This window comes from Rhinoraja longicauda, chromosome 14 (assembly GCF_053455715.1).
Source record: "Rhinoraja longicauda isolate Sanriku21f chromosome 14, sRhiLon1.1, whole genome shotgun sequence".
NCBI classification, from domain to species: domain Eukaryota; kingdom Metazoa; phylum Chordata; class Chondrichthyes; order Rajiformes; family Arhynchobatidae; genus Rhinoraja; species Rhinoraja longicauda.
In genome coordinates, this window is record NC_135966.1 from 41,262,014 (window position 1) to 41,277,063 (window position 15,050).

The 15,050-nt window shown below is 45.0% G+C and overlaps 1 protein-coding gene across 1 annotated transcript in view; it reads right to left on the minus strand.

The window, feature by feature from the left end:
• LOC144600221 (protocadherin Fat 1-like) overlaps window positions 1–15,050 on the minus strand; it is a 119,849-nt gene that overhangs the window by 53,596 nt on the left and 51,203 nt on the right. Inside the window, exons 9-11 of the mRNA XM_078411753.1 lie at window positions 10,752–14,813; window positions 7,926–8,122; window positions 2,364–2,517 (exon numbers count right to left, since the gene is read on the minus strand). Coding sequence (XP_078267879.1) covers window positions 2,364–2,517; window positions 7,926–8,122; window positions 10,752–14,813 — 4,413 coding nt within the window. The remainder of the gene's footprint in view (window positions 1–2,363; window positions 2,518–7,925; window positions 8,123–10,751; window positions 14,814–15,050) is intronic.

Here is a 15,050-nt window from a genome sequence, read left to right on the forward strand (position 1 = left end):
GTACCAGCTCACAAACCAATTCTGTCCCCCCTCTAATTTTCCCTATAAACCTTTCTTGGCACATTTCAATCAATTCTTCCACTCACACGGGACATACCTCCTCGAGATGTGGAAGGAAACCAGGGCACCTGGAGGAAACCCAAAAGGTCAGAGGTGGTCAGGATTGAACCTAGGTCACAGGAGATGTCAGACAGCAGCTCTGTTAGCTGTGCCACGAGATTCTACATAGGTTCTAGCCCCTTCAATTGTCCATGTTGGAAGCACTTAGCCTGCGGCCTTCTTCATAGAGATACACCAAGCTTCAGTGTATCCCTCAGCATACAGGTCAGGTCCAGAGAATGGGTCATTCTGCAGGACTTGATCCCAGACAGCTTGTTGCATGGGAAAACCTACAACTTTAGGGCAGACCATGAGGGGTCTTTCACTGAGTTGATAATTTTCCAACAAAATTGGTATGTGTGTCAGTGTACGTCCCTTGGAATAGCTCGAGGGACACAGGGTATTGTGTTATGCAGCTGTTTAGGTACTACCTGAATAAACATCATTGCATCTCTTTCAAAACCTTCTCGGATAATGTTCATTCCTTGAAATAGATGTTTGGCCACCTTATCCCCGGTGTAACCATTTTGAGGGTAGTGCCTGATGGCGTTATGACACCAGCTGCCCAGGAAGAATCTTCAGGATAGGATAAGCGAGGTTTTGTTGCGTGTTTGAATGATCTGGCAATGAGACGTTCTGCCCAGTGATTTAGACAGCATGCTGGGAAACCAGCCAAATGCATCCACTTTCTCCTTTTCCTGAAGGGCTTTGACGACATTCACGGAGATCATGGGCTGACTGACTTGGGGCATCACAGTGGCGCAGCAGTAGAGTTGCTGCCTTACAGCGCCAGAGACCTGAACCTGGCTACAGGGTCAGTCTGCACGGTGTTCGTATGTTCTCCTTGTGACCGTGTGGGTTTTCCCCGCGAGCTCCACTTTCCACCCACACTCCAAAGACTTAGGTTTGTAGGTTAATTGGCTTTGGTAAAAATTGAAAATTGTCCCCAGTGATTCGGATAATGCTAGTATACGGGGATCGGTGGTTGGGGCAGGCTCAGTGTGCCGAAGGGCCTGTTTTCACGCTGCATCTCTAAAGTCGAAAGACTCGCAATCAAAGGTGTGCTTCTGGAATAAGTGGTGCAGGGGGACACACATGGAGGGGCTCAGTCACGGTCAACAGTTCCACAGTATTGTGGCCAGACTGGGGTCAGAAAGAACTTCAGTGTGTTGTGTCTGTGTACCTAGCTTGATGTAGCCGCACACTAAGATAACCATTGGGATGAGGAAAACATTAGGTGTGTCATTCCCCTCTCTCTCAACATGTGTACATTGTGTATCTCAATAAAACAAGATTCATTTTTGATCTCCAGATAAACTGGTAAAGGACTAGGTTTGACACAGATTAAAGGTATAAGTTATTCCCGTACTATGTTTGTACAAAGTCATGAGAGGAAGTGTTCAAAATCATGAGGGCAATAGATGGGGTAAATGCACAGTCTTTTGCCCAGAGTAGGGGAATCAAGAACCAGAGGACATAGGTTTAAAGTGAGGAGAGGAGGAGGGGGGGGATGATTTAATAGGAGCCTGAGGGGTAACTTTTTTACACAAAGGGTGATGGTGTATGAAACGAGCTGCAGGAGGAAGTAGTTGAGATAGATACTATTGCAACACTTAAGAAGCATTTAGATTGGTACAATCCCCCCTTAGCCTCCCCCCTCCCTCCTTCCCCCCCCCCCCTCCCTCCACCCCTCCCCCCTCCCTCCCTATCAGATAGATTTAAACTTTAAAATGTGAATGATTTAAAAATATAACACCGATTTCAATGAAACTTCTTCCATTAGCATCAAAGGGACGACGGTGAGTAAGGTGGGCCTAAAATGGTCGTGTTATTGTGTATCATTTTGGCTGTAGTTCACGAACAAACAAACAAACAAACAAACGAGAGTTTCAGTATATAGATAGGCAAAATGCAGGCAGATGGGACAAGTGTAGGTGGAACATGTTGGTCTGTGTGGTAAGAAGGGCCTGTTTCCGCATTGTATGACTCTATGATTCTACATATAGCAAAACCAAGAACACATGATCAGGTTCCTTCTTGTTATCATGTAGAATTTTTAGTTTCCCCCTCACCTTATCTATATGCTCCGCCAAGTTCTTGTTCTTTTGCAGGTACTGTTGAAAACTGTGCCCTGTCTGTGTTCGTAACTTGAGATCCTCTATCAGCTCGAGGCTGTAGGGTTGCTTATCGCTTTTTGTTTGATATGGGTAAATAGCACAGTGCTATTTTAATATAAACTTCAAAATCAACTGTTTATTTCTTACCTGTCTGTGGGTCAAGTCGAAACATGTTTGCGCCCGGCCCCAGCAGAGTGTAGGAAATCTGAGCGTTGAGGCCAGCGTCTGGGTCCTTTGCAGCAACTTTCAAAATGTACTGCCCCCACGGAGCACCTTCGGAAATGATTTCATTGTACATCAGCTGTGAAAGGAAAGGCCAAGTTCAAAATACAAAACGACTGAAGAGTTGTCCTGTCTTTATTCTAAATCCATAAAGTTAAAGGCAAATGCGTGCCTTCACTTTTCCAGGGCACAGTGCCCTGTGATCACTGGAAGAAGAAAATCTAACACATTCTCTGCTGGAAAAGAATGTCATGCATTGTAATGTACCAGTGACTCACGGAGATTGATAGATTCTTGATCAGTACGGATGTCGTGGGGAGAAGGCAGGAGAATGGGGTTAAGACGGAAAGATAAGTCAGCCATGATTGAGTGGTGGTACACTTATGAACTTATGAACTCAAGGTCATTCCTTCTTTTCCCTGCCGCCATCAGGCAGAAGATACAGAAGCTTGAAAGCTTGCAACACCAGACTCAGAAACAGCTTCTTTCCTTCCATTCTTAGATTTTTGAATGGTTCTTCCATATGCTGGGGGATGGTCCAATTCTCTTCTACTTCATTGTGGACGTTAAACGTTGTCTCTGGAATTGTTGTGCTAGCAAGCTACAATGCTGAGAACTTTATTCTGCATTCTGTACCTTCCCCTTCGCTCTACCTATTGCACTTCAGCTAGGCTTGATTGTATCTATGTGGAGTATTATCTGATTTGGTTAGATAGCATGCAAAACAAAGCTTTTTGCTGTATCTTGGTACACATGACAATAATAAACCTAAACCTATCTCCACAACTATCTAGGAGTTAATTTATTGTATACTGCACCTTTAATGAAAGTATTGCACAGACGTTAATATGTTAATATAAATATGTTTTTGGTGGAATCTAAACCCTTTGTTGTGTTCTCTGAGGTCAAATAGACAATAGACAATAGGTGCAGGAGGAGGCCATTCGGCCCTTCGAGCCAGCACCGCCATTCAATGTGATCATGGCTGATCATTCTCAATCAGTACCCCGTTCCTGCATTCTCCCCATACCCCCTGACTCTGCTATCCTTAAGAGCTCTATCTAGCTCTCTCTTGAATGCATTCAGAGAATTGGCTTCCACTGCCTTCTGAGGCAGAGAATTCCACAGATTCACAACTCTCTGACTGAAAAAGTTTTCCTCATCTCAGTTCTGAATGGCCTACCCCTTATTCTTAAACTGTGGCCCCTTGTTCGGGACTCCTCCAACATTGGGAACATGTTTCCTGCCTCTAATGTGTCCAACCCCTTAATAATCTTATACGTTTCGATAAGATCTCCTATCATCCTAAATTCCAGCATATACAAGCCTAGTCGCTCCAGTCTTTCAACATATGACAGTCCCGCCATTCCGGGAATTAACCTAGTAAACCTACGCTGCACGCCCTCAATAGCAAGAATATCCTTCCTCAAATTTGGAGACCAAAACTGCACACAGTACTCCAGGTGCGGTCTCACTAGGGCCCTGTACAACTGCAGAAGGACCTCTTTGCTCCTATACTCAACTCCTCTTGTTATGAAGGCCAACATTCCATTGGCTTTCTTCACTGCGTGATTAGAGATAATTGCCAGGGATTGTGGTGGAGTTTCTCACGTTTTGCTACCATTCCACTGTTGAAAGTTTAATTACTGGTGTAGATGTTGTTAGAAAATAGAAGATGTTGTTAGAAAAAATAAGAACATATGAACATAGATAAGGAGAAAGACAAGACACTTAAGAACATAGAACATACAGCACAAGAACAGGCCCTTCAGCCCATAATGTCTGTGCTAAACATGATGTAAAGTTAAATTAATCTCCTCAGCCTACATGTGACCCATATGAATACGTGGCTTGAAAAATGGTGCAAGGGGAGGGATTCAAATTTTTAGGACATTGGAACCAGTTCTGGGAGAGGTGGGACCAGTACAAACAGGACGGTCTGCATCTGAGCTGGAATGGAACCAATGTCCTAGGGGGAGTGTTTGCTAGTGCTGTCGGGGAGGATTTAAACTAATGTGGCAGGGGGATGGGAGCATGAGCAGAGAGACAGAGGGGTGTAAAATGAGGGTAGAAGCAACAGGTAGCAAGGTGAAAAGTAAAAGTGGCAGGCAGACAAATCCAGGGCAAAAATCAAAAAGGGCCACTTTTCAACATAATCGTACAAGGGGTAAGAGAGTTGTAAAAACAAGCCTGAAGGCTTTGTGTCTCAATGCAAGGAGTATACGTAATAAGGTGGATGAATTAAATGTGGAGATAGTTATTAATGATTATGATATAGTTGGGATTACGGAGACATGGCTCCAGGGTGACCAAGGCTGGGAGCTCAACATCCAGGGATATTCTATATTCAGGCGGGATAGACAGAAAGGAAAAGGAGGTGGGGTAGCGTTACTGGTTAGAGAGGAGATTAAAGCAGTGGAAAGGAAGGACATTAGCTTGGAGGAAGTGGAATCGATATGGGTAGAGCTACGAAACACTAAGGGGAAGAAAACGCTAGTGGGAGTCGTGTACAGGCCACCTAACAGCAGTAGGGAGGTTGGGGATGGCATCAAACAGGAAATTAGAAATGCATGCACTAAAGGCGCAGCAGTTATAATGGGTGACTTCAATCTACATATAGATTGGGTGAACCAAACTGGCAGGGGTGCTGAGGAAGAGGATTTCTTGGAATGTTTGAGAGATGGTTTTCTAAACCAACATGTCGAGGAACCAACGAGAGAACAGGCCATTCTAGACTGGGTATTGAGTAATGAGGAAGGGTTAGTTAGCAGTCTTGTTGTGCGAGGCCCCTTGGGCAAGAGTGATCATAATATGGTAGAGTTCTTCATTAGGATGGAGAGTGACAAAGTCGATACAAAAACAAGTGTTCTGAACTTAAAGAAAGGTAACTTTGAGGGTATGAGGCGTGAATTGTCCAAGATAGACTGGCGATTGATGCTGAAAGGGTTGACGGTGGACATGCAATGGAAGGCATTTAAAGGTTGCATGGATGAACTACAACAAGTGTTCATCCCAGTTTGGCAAAAGAACAAACCAGGAAAGGTAGTGCATCCGTGGTTAACAAGGGAAATCAAGGATAGTATTAAAACAAAAGATGAAGCATACAGATTAGCCAGAAAAAGTAGCATACCAGAGGACTGGGAGAAATTCAGAGTCCAGCAGAGGAGGACAAAGGGCTTAATTAGGAAAGGGAAAATAGATTATGAGGGAAAACTGGCAAGGAACATAAAAACAGACTGCAAAAGCTTTTATAGATATGTCAAGAGAAAAAGATTAGTTAAGGCAAATGTAGGTCCCTTGCAGTCGGAAACAGGTGAATTGATCATAGGGAACAAGGAGATGGCAGACCAATTGAACAAATACTTTGGTTCTGTCTTCACTAAGGAAGACATAAACCGTCTGCCGGAAATAGCGGGGGACCGGGGGTCTAATGAGATGGAGGAACTGAGGGAAATCCAGGTTAGTCGGGAAGTGGTGATAGGTAAATTAAATGGATCAAAGGCAGATAAATCCCCAGGGCCAGATAGGCTGCATCCCAGAGTGCTTAAGGAAGTAGCCTCAGAAATAGTGGATGCATTAGTGATAATTTTTCAAAACTCTTTAGATTCTGGAGTAGTTCCTGAGGACTGGAGAGTAGCTAATGTAACCCCACTTTTTAAAAAGGGAGGGAGAGAGAAAACGGGGAATTATAGACCAGTTAGCCTAACATCGGTAGTGGGGAAAATGCTAGAGTCAGTTATTAAAGATGTGATAGCATTACATTTGGAAAGTGGTGAAATCATCGGACAAAGTCAGCATGGATTTACCAAAGGCAAATCATGTCTGACGAATCTTATAAAAATTTTCGAGGATGTAACCAGTAGAGTGGATAAGGGAGAACCAGTCGATGTGTTATATCTGGACTTTCAGAAGGCCTTCGGCAAGGTCCCACATAGGAGATTGGTGTACAAACTTAAAGCACACGGTATTGAGGGTTCAGTGTTGAGGTGGATAGAAAATTGGTTGGCGGACAGGAAGCAAAGAGTAGGAATAAACGGGTCCTTTTCGGAATGGCAGGCAGTGACTAGTGGGGTACCGCAAGGCTCAGTGCTGGGACCCCAGTTATTTACAGTGTATATTAATGATTTGGACGAGGGAATTGAATGCAACATCTCTAAGTTTGCGGATAACACGAAGCTGGGTGGCAGTTTTAGCTGCGAGGAGGATGCTAGGAGGCTGCAGAGTGACTTGGATAGATTAGGCAAGTGGGCAAATGCATGGCAGATGCAATATAATGTGGATAAATGTGAGGTTATCCACTTTGGCGGCAAGAACAGGAAAGCAGAGTATTACCTGAATGGTGACCGATTGGGAGATGCAACGTGACCTGGGTGTCATGGTGCACCAGTCATTGAAAGCAAGCATGCAGGTGCAGCAGGCAGTGAAGAAAGCGAATGGTATGTTGGCATTCATAGCAAGAGGATTTGAGTTTAGGAGCAGGGAGGTTCTGCTGCAGTTGTACAGGGCCTTGGTGAGACCGCACCTGGAGTATTGTGTGCAGTTTTGGTCTCCTAACCTGAGGAAAGACGTTCTTGCCTTAGAGGAAGTACAGAGAAGGTTCACCAGATTGATCCCTGGGATGGCGGGACTTACATATGAGGAAAGACTGGATAGACTGGGCTTGTACTCGCTGGAATTTAGAAGACTGAGGGGGGATCTTATAGAAACATATAAAATTCTTAAGGGGTTGGAGAGGCTAGATGCGGGAAGATTGTTCCCGATGTTGGGGGAGTCCAGAACCAGGGGTCACAGCTTAAGGATAAGGGGGAAGTCTTTTAGGACCGAGATGAGAAAACATTTCTTCACACAGAGAGTGGTGAGTCTGTGGAATTCTCTGCCACAGAAGGTAGTTGAGGCCAGTTCATTGGCTGTATTTAAGAGGGAGTTAGATGTGGCCCTTTTTGCTAAAGGGATCAGGGGGTATGGAGAGAAGGCAGGTACAGGCTACTGAGCTGGATGATCAGCCATGATCATATTGAATGGCGGTGCAGGCTCGAAGGGCCGAATGGCCTACTCCTGCACCTATTTTCTATGTTTCTATATCTCTCCATACCTTGCATATCCATGCATCCATTTAAAACCTTCTTAAAGGAGCCTATCGTTTCTTCCACCATCACTATCCCTTGCTGCACATTCCAGGCACCCACTACTCTCTGTGGAAAAAAAACTTATCCTGCACATATCCTTTAAACTTTGCCCCTTTAGCTTTAAAGCTATTCCCTCTGATCATGGACATTTCCACCCTGGGGAAAAGGGTTCTGAGTGTCTACCCTATCTATGCCTCTCATAATTTGAAATACTTCTATTGGGCCTCCCCTTAACCTCTGACATTCCAGAGAAAATATTCTAAATTTGTCAAATCACTAATATACTCGAATCGAAGCAGCCTTGTGGTAAACTTGGTGACCCTCGCTTTTTGCACCCTCGCCAAGGTTGAGGGATAATTACCGGTTGACAATGCGGGCTGTTGTCATTAACGTCCTGAACAAGGACCTCAACCGTTGACTCCGCCAGAAACCTGCCGTCAGTGGCTGTGATATTCAAAACATATCTTTCTCTCTCCTCTCGGTCCAATGATTCCTTTACGAAAACACGCCACTGGTTTTGGAACTTTTCAATCGCAAACTGGCCCAGGAGATCTCCGTCTGCAAAACACATTTTTAATTCACAGATTTTCAAGGCAAGCATTGTGACTTAAACGGTGGCAGATTTAGTTGTAGCTTGGTCTGACAACAATTGCAGTTGCCCAAATTGTTAGTGTGAACTTTAATTCTGAGATTATTCATCAACTGAGGGAAAAACACAAAATGCTGGACTAACTCAGCGGGTCAGGCAGCATCCCTGGAGAACATGGACAGGTGACAGTTCGGGTAGGGAACCTTCTTCAGTCTCAGGGTCCTGACCCGAAACATCACCTCTTCATGTTCTGCAGAAATGCTGCCTGACCTGCTGAGGTACTCCAGCACTTTCTGCCTTTCCTTGGTAAACCAGCATCTGCAGTTCCTTGTATCTTCATCAACTGAAGGCATGGAATCAAGAAAATAACATCCTGACAATATCGGTGGTTTAGAAGAGTGAAATATGACCAGGCCCAAATGTTCTTTTGATGCAAAAGAATAAACAGGTAAATTATATTGGGAGCCCTTCCTAAGATGCAGTACATATTCCTTCCATTGCCACAACAGACAAGACTATCGACATTGCTTTACTGCAGCACCACACCTAAATAATAGGTGGAGCGAGCTATCTAATTTATTTGTATCTCAGTAGTTATTGCTGCAATTTCCTAGAACCAGCAAGAATAAGGGTTTGGCACATTCTGAGGTGTATTTGTCTCAGGAGTCAAACCACACAGCACAGGAACAGGTGCCGAACATAAAGCCTAGCTGCACTGATCTCATTTGGCTGCAAGTGATCCATGTCCCTCCATTCTCTGCATATCCATGCATTCATTTAAAACCCACCATCCTTGGCAGCGCATTCCAGGTACCTACTACTCTGTGTAAAAATCGTGCCGCACATCTATGTACTAAAACTCTTGTTTGTTTGTTTGTTTGTTTGTTCCTGAACTACAGCCAAAACGGTACACAATAGCGCGATAATTTTAGGCCCACCTTACTCACCGTCGTCCCTTTGGTGCTAATGGAAGAAGTTTCATTGAAATCGGTATTTTATTCACATTTTAAAGTTTAAATCTATCTCCTAGGGAGGGGGGGGGGGGGTGGGATGGAGAGGAGGGAGGGAGGGGGGGAGGATAAGGGGGGTTGAAGGGGATGGAGTTGGGGGAGGGGAGGGAGGGGGGAGGAGGAGGGAGAGAGGGGGAGGGGAGGAGGGAGCGAGGGGGAGGAGGGAGGAGGGTGGGGGAGGAGGGAGGGGGAGCAGGGAGGGAGGGGGGAGGAGGAGGGGAGGGGGGAGGAGAGGGTTTGGGCCCAGTATCTTGGTCTAGTATATTTTTTTATTTGTCCCTCTGACCTTAAAGCCATGGCCTCCAGCATTGAACATTTCCATCCTGGGAGAAAGGTTCTGACTGTCTATCCTATCTATGCCTCTTATAATTTTATATATCTCTATCAGGTCCCCCATCAACTTCCAACGTTCCAGAGAAAATAATCCAAGTCCATCCGACCTCTTCCTGTAGCTGAAACCCTGTAATCCAGGCAGCATTCTGGTGAACCTCCTCTACATTCTCTCCAAAGCCTCCACACCTTTCCTGTAATAGACAATAGACAATAGGTGCAGGAGTAGGCCATTCAGCCCTTCGAGCCAGCACCGCCATTCAATGCGATCATGGCTGATCACTCTCAATCAGTACCCCGTTCCTGCCTTCTCCCCATACCCCTCACTCCGCTATCCTTAAGAGCTCTATCCAGCTCTCTCTTGAAAGCATCCAACGAACTGGCCTCCACTGCCTTCTGAGGCAGAGAATTCCACACCTTCACCACTCTCTGACTGAAAAAGTTCTTCCTCATCTCCGTTCTAAATGGCCTACCCCTTATTCTTAAACTGTGGCCCCTTGTTCTGGACTCCCCCAACATTGGGAACATGTTTCCTGCCTCTAATGTGTCCAATCCCCTAATTATCTTATATGTTTCAATAAGATCCCCCCTCATCCTTCTAAATTCCAGTGTATACAAACCCAATCGCTCCAGCCTTTCAACATACGACAGTCCCGCCATTCCGGGAATTAACCTAGTGAACCTACGCTGCACGCCCTCCATAGCAAGAATATCCTTCCTCAAATTTGGAGACCAAAACTGCACACAGTACTCCAGGTGCGGTCTCACCAGGGCCCGGTACAACTGTAGAAGGACCTCTTTGCTCCTATACTCAACTCCTCTTGTTATGAAGGCCAACATTCCATTGGCTTTCTTCACTGCCTGCTGTACCTGCATGCTTCCTTTCATTGACTGATGCACTAGGACACCCAGATCTCGTTGAACTCCCCCTCCTCCTAACTAATGGGACGACCAGAACTGCACGCAATGCTCCAGGTGTAAATGATGTAAAAGGGAGGCTATGTGAGGAATAGATTAGGGCAAATAGAGTCAGCAATAATTGAAATTGATCATCTTACCATCATCTTCACCGCCTGACAGTAAATGACAGAAGGTATGTGCAGTAAAATCAGTCAAATCAGTGGGATGAAAATCAGGCACAAAGTAGCTGAATTCTACTCAGTGAAGTTAGTGAAGGGAGAAATCATACCCGTTATTGCAGTGGAACATAATTACATTTCGAACTTATTGATGTAAATGTATTTTGCAAAAGGGTTACCTGTAATGTAGCAGGTGGCTTGTCTGTTGGATTCTGTAACATCGGCATCTGTCATACTGAGGGCAACGACCACTTGTCCGGGTTGGCTGTCTTCACTGACCAAACCCTTGTAGATGTTCCTTGTGAACTGTGGGGAATTGTCGTTCTCATCACTGACCTCAACCTCGACCATGGCCGTTGAGGACAGCTGCACTTTTCTCCCATGATCAAAGGCCACCACGGCAAACTTGTACCTTCTCTTTGTTTCGCAGTCCAGTTCCTTCAGAGTTGTGAGCCACCCACTCACATCATCAATGGCGAAGACATCCCCAACATCATCAAACCCACTGGCGAGGTTGTAGGTCACGTGTCCATTGGTTCCTGTATCCTGGTCATTGGCAGTTACTTGTATTACCGTGGTTCCCGCTGGCATGTTTTCTGGGACAAAAGCTTTGTACGGATTTGCCTCAAAAATGGGTTGGTTATCGTTGACATCCTTCACCTGGATATTGATAGACACTGAAGAGGCCACCTCAATGTCTCCATGGAAACACTGGGCAATTACGTCAATTTGGTACCACTTTGTTTTCTCATGGTCAATGTTCTTGCCAATTTTCAAGGTTCCAGTCTTCTCGTCGAGGGTAAACACTCCATCCTTGTTGCTCTCATCGGTGTTTCCCTTCACCAGGCTATAGATAACGGGTTGGTCAGCTTCTGCCGTGATTAGACCAATCTCTGACCCAGCCGGGAGGTCCTCTGAGGCTGAGAAGGAGTACAGTGGTTCTGAGAATCGCGGGATTGAGAGTTCAGGCGGGATAACCTTGACAATGACGGGAACGCAGGAATCCTTCTGCGGAGAGCCCCCGTCCTGCGCCTTCACATAGTAGGTAAACGAGTTATTCTCCAGTCCAACCAGGCTCTCCTTGATTGTGAGAAATCCCGTGTGAGGGTTGATCTCCAATATATCCTCGACTTTGTCACTGCTGGAGGCAACAGAGTAGGTGACATCAGCATTCATCCCCTCGTCAGCATCGACAGCCACAATCTGGATGATAGGGGCTCCTTTCAGGGTGCTGGCAGGGATGTGCACCTTGTATTCAGCAGCCTGGAATTGAGGAGCATTGTCATTTTCGTCGGTCAATATAATATTCACAGTGCAGAAGTCCACCTTGCCACCTCCATCTTTGGCCATTATTTTAATGGCAATGAGCTTTTCTGTCGAGTTCTCGCGATCCAACTTCTGAGAGGTCAAAATATGACCACTGTTGTCGATGCTGAATTTCTCTTTTGCTAACTTATTTATGATCGTGTAGTCAATGCTGCCATACGCACCGGAGTCTGGATCAACGGCCAGGAGTTGCACCACATGTGTCCCCACCGCTGTATTCTCAGCAAGTTCAACCTCGTAGACGCTTTGATCAAACATAGGCTTGTATTTGTTTGCATTGGAAGTTCTAATTTGGACTCGTATCGATCGCCTGTAAACTCGGTCAGAAACAGACACATTCAAGTGGTAATTTGCTTCTAATATTTTCTTGCAAGAATTAGAGACAGAAATGATTCCTGATTTTGTTCCGATTGTAAAGTGTCTCTGCTCATTCCCTTCCAGGATGTTATACTCTAGGTTGTTGATGTCCATGCTATCTGAATCTCTTGCTTGCACCCGTATAACAAAATGGCCACAAGTAGCCACTTCACTTATAGTCGTCTCGTACTGGTTCTGTTGGAATATAGGCGGATTGTCATTAAAATCCGAAATGTTTACATTGAGAAGGACATCGCTACTTAATGGAGGGATACCATTATCCATAGCCCTAACTATAAGACTGTAACGTTGTGTCTGTTCATAATCAAGTTGGCGTGCTGTTGTTACAAGACCATTGGAGGTGTCAATGTGGAAATTTTCTGAACCATTGGTAGCAGCCACAAACTGGTAGCTAATAGCTTGATGCCTTCCAGAATCAGCATCAGTGGCACTCACTCTCACCACAGAAGTACCAATGGCTGAGATCTCAGATATCGTTGCACTGTAGAACTTTTCTGTAAAGATGGGAGGGTTGTCATTGACATCTTCAACTCCAATCTCAATGATGGCCTCTGCATAAGACCCGGTCACTGAATCTGTGGCCCTCACGGTCAGCACGTGCTTTGTCTGCCTCTCGTAATCCAAGGAATCGATGACACTCAGTACTCCAGCCCTGAACTCAATGGCGAAGAGGCGCAATGCACTCTCAGTGACAATGTTGTAGTTCACACGGAATCCTGAAGGGCTGTAGGCATGCACATGAAAAACTGTAGTGTAGGGAGAAATATTTTCAGGCACATTGACCCTGTAGTAGGCTTTCTCAAACATAGGGGTGATTTTATCTCTTACAGTGACAACTACTTCAGCCTGTGTATAAAGTGGAGGATCTCCCCTATCTTGAGCGATAACAGTTAATATATACTTATCCGCAGCTTTAGAGTCAAGGTGCTCACTAAGTGAAATATCTCCAAGGTAGGGATCAATCCAAAAGTACCTGTGGTGACCCAGAAGGTTGTAGTGGATGACTGCATTATTTCCTGTGTCTTTGTCATCAGCAGTGACTTGGTAGATAACATCCCCTGGCTCCGCATCATCTTGGACAGTAATTAGATAAGGCAAATGGACAAATTCCGGTGCATTGTCATTCTTGTCCTCCACGAAGACTTTAACTGAGGTGTGGGCAACCCTGGGGGGATTGCGCATATCACGGGCCTCAACAACAAACTCGTACTCCTCCTGTTCCTCGCGGTCACACGCCACTCCAGTTGTCTGAAACACGCCCGATGTGTAGATTATTCTGAACTTTTCATCTGGATTTAATATGTAATAAAAGATGGGCTCATTCAACTGATTGCCAGAGGCTTTCACAACACCTAAGGTTTCAGCCAGCATGGTGTTCTCTAACACCGAGAATGAATACAAGTGCTCAGCAAACGTTAGGCCGCTTTCCTTTATGTTGGATACTTTTATTTTCACCACAGTAGTGCTTTTATACGTCCCGTCAGATGCTCTGACTGTCAATTCAATATAGCCCTTGAGATTGGCCGCATCCTTGACAGAAATGAGACCAGTCCGCGGGTGAATAGTGAATGCCTCCTCGTTATTGCCTTCCACGATACTGTACGTAATCTCCGAGAAGCTGTCAGAGTCCGCATCTGCTGCTTTAACTGTGAGAACAGCGGTCCCGTTGAGAGCAGGTATTAGCAACGTGGTTTCATACAACTCTTTCTTAAAACGTGGAGGGCAATCATTAATATCCGTTACCATTATAGTGACGTGTGCTATGCCCATTGCAAATAGACTCGGATGCCCTCGATCGTGCACCTGCACTGTGAGGTGAAAGATAGAGTTCACTTCATGGTCAATGATTGCAGCTGTGCTCAGGATTCCCATATTGGAATCAATAGTGAAGTATTTCAATATATCAGGTTCCATGATCTGATACACCAACATGCCATTGATATCTTTGTCTCGATCAGTAACTTGGATTATGAGAGGCGCATTTCTGTCGTCCAACACAAGGCTGTTTAACGGAGAGTTCTCAACAATTCTACCAATGTACTCAGACTGAACAAAGACAGGAGCATTGTCATTTTCATCTAAAATGTCTATTAGCACCATAATATTGTTGGATAGACCAGCCATATTGGTACCTTGAATTTTGAGTTTATAAGCTGAAATCTTTTCAAAATCCAACTTTTTATGAACTGATATTACTCCCGAAAATGAGTTGATATGAAACGCGTCATCTCTGTTTCCATCCTTAATTTCATAAGCCACTGCGGACTGGCTGGTTGCGGATACCATAGCAACGGAAGATCCAACGTCAGTTCTTTCACTGATTTCTGCAAAATATTCCTTCGTCAAAAACTTGGGAGGTGAATTATTGGAAACCATGACAATTATATCGACACGGGCAAGCGCGCTGAGCTGAGGATAGCCTTGGTCCTCGCCTTTCACTGTCAAACTGTAGGATCCTTTGACAGCCTGGTCCAGCTTCTTAGCCACGGTTATCTTGCCTGAAGCAGGTTCAATGGCAAATGCATTGCCGCTGTTGCCTGGAAAACATTTGGTAGGAAGGTCACTGTTTACACGACTAGTAAATATGAAGGTTTGCAGCTTAGAAGACGAGATCTTTTGGGGACTATCCTACTTATGAACTTACAGTCATACAATCTTTTGTAGCAAGTCTGTAGCTTCCATATATATTTTGCTGAGTGTGCAAACAATAAACTTTCAAGGAAAAAAAGAGTAACGACCCAATGTTTTACTGCCACGTATACAAGCATTTGACA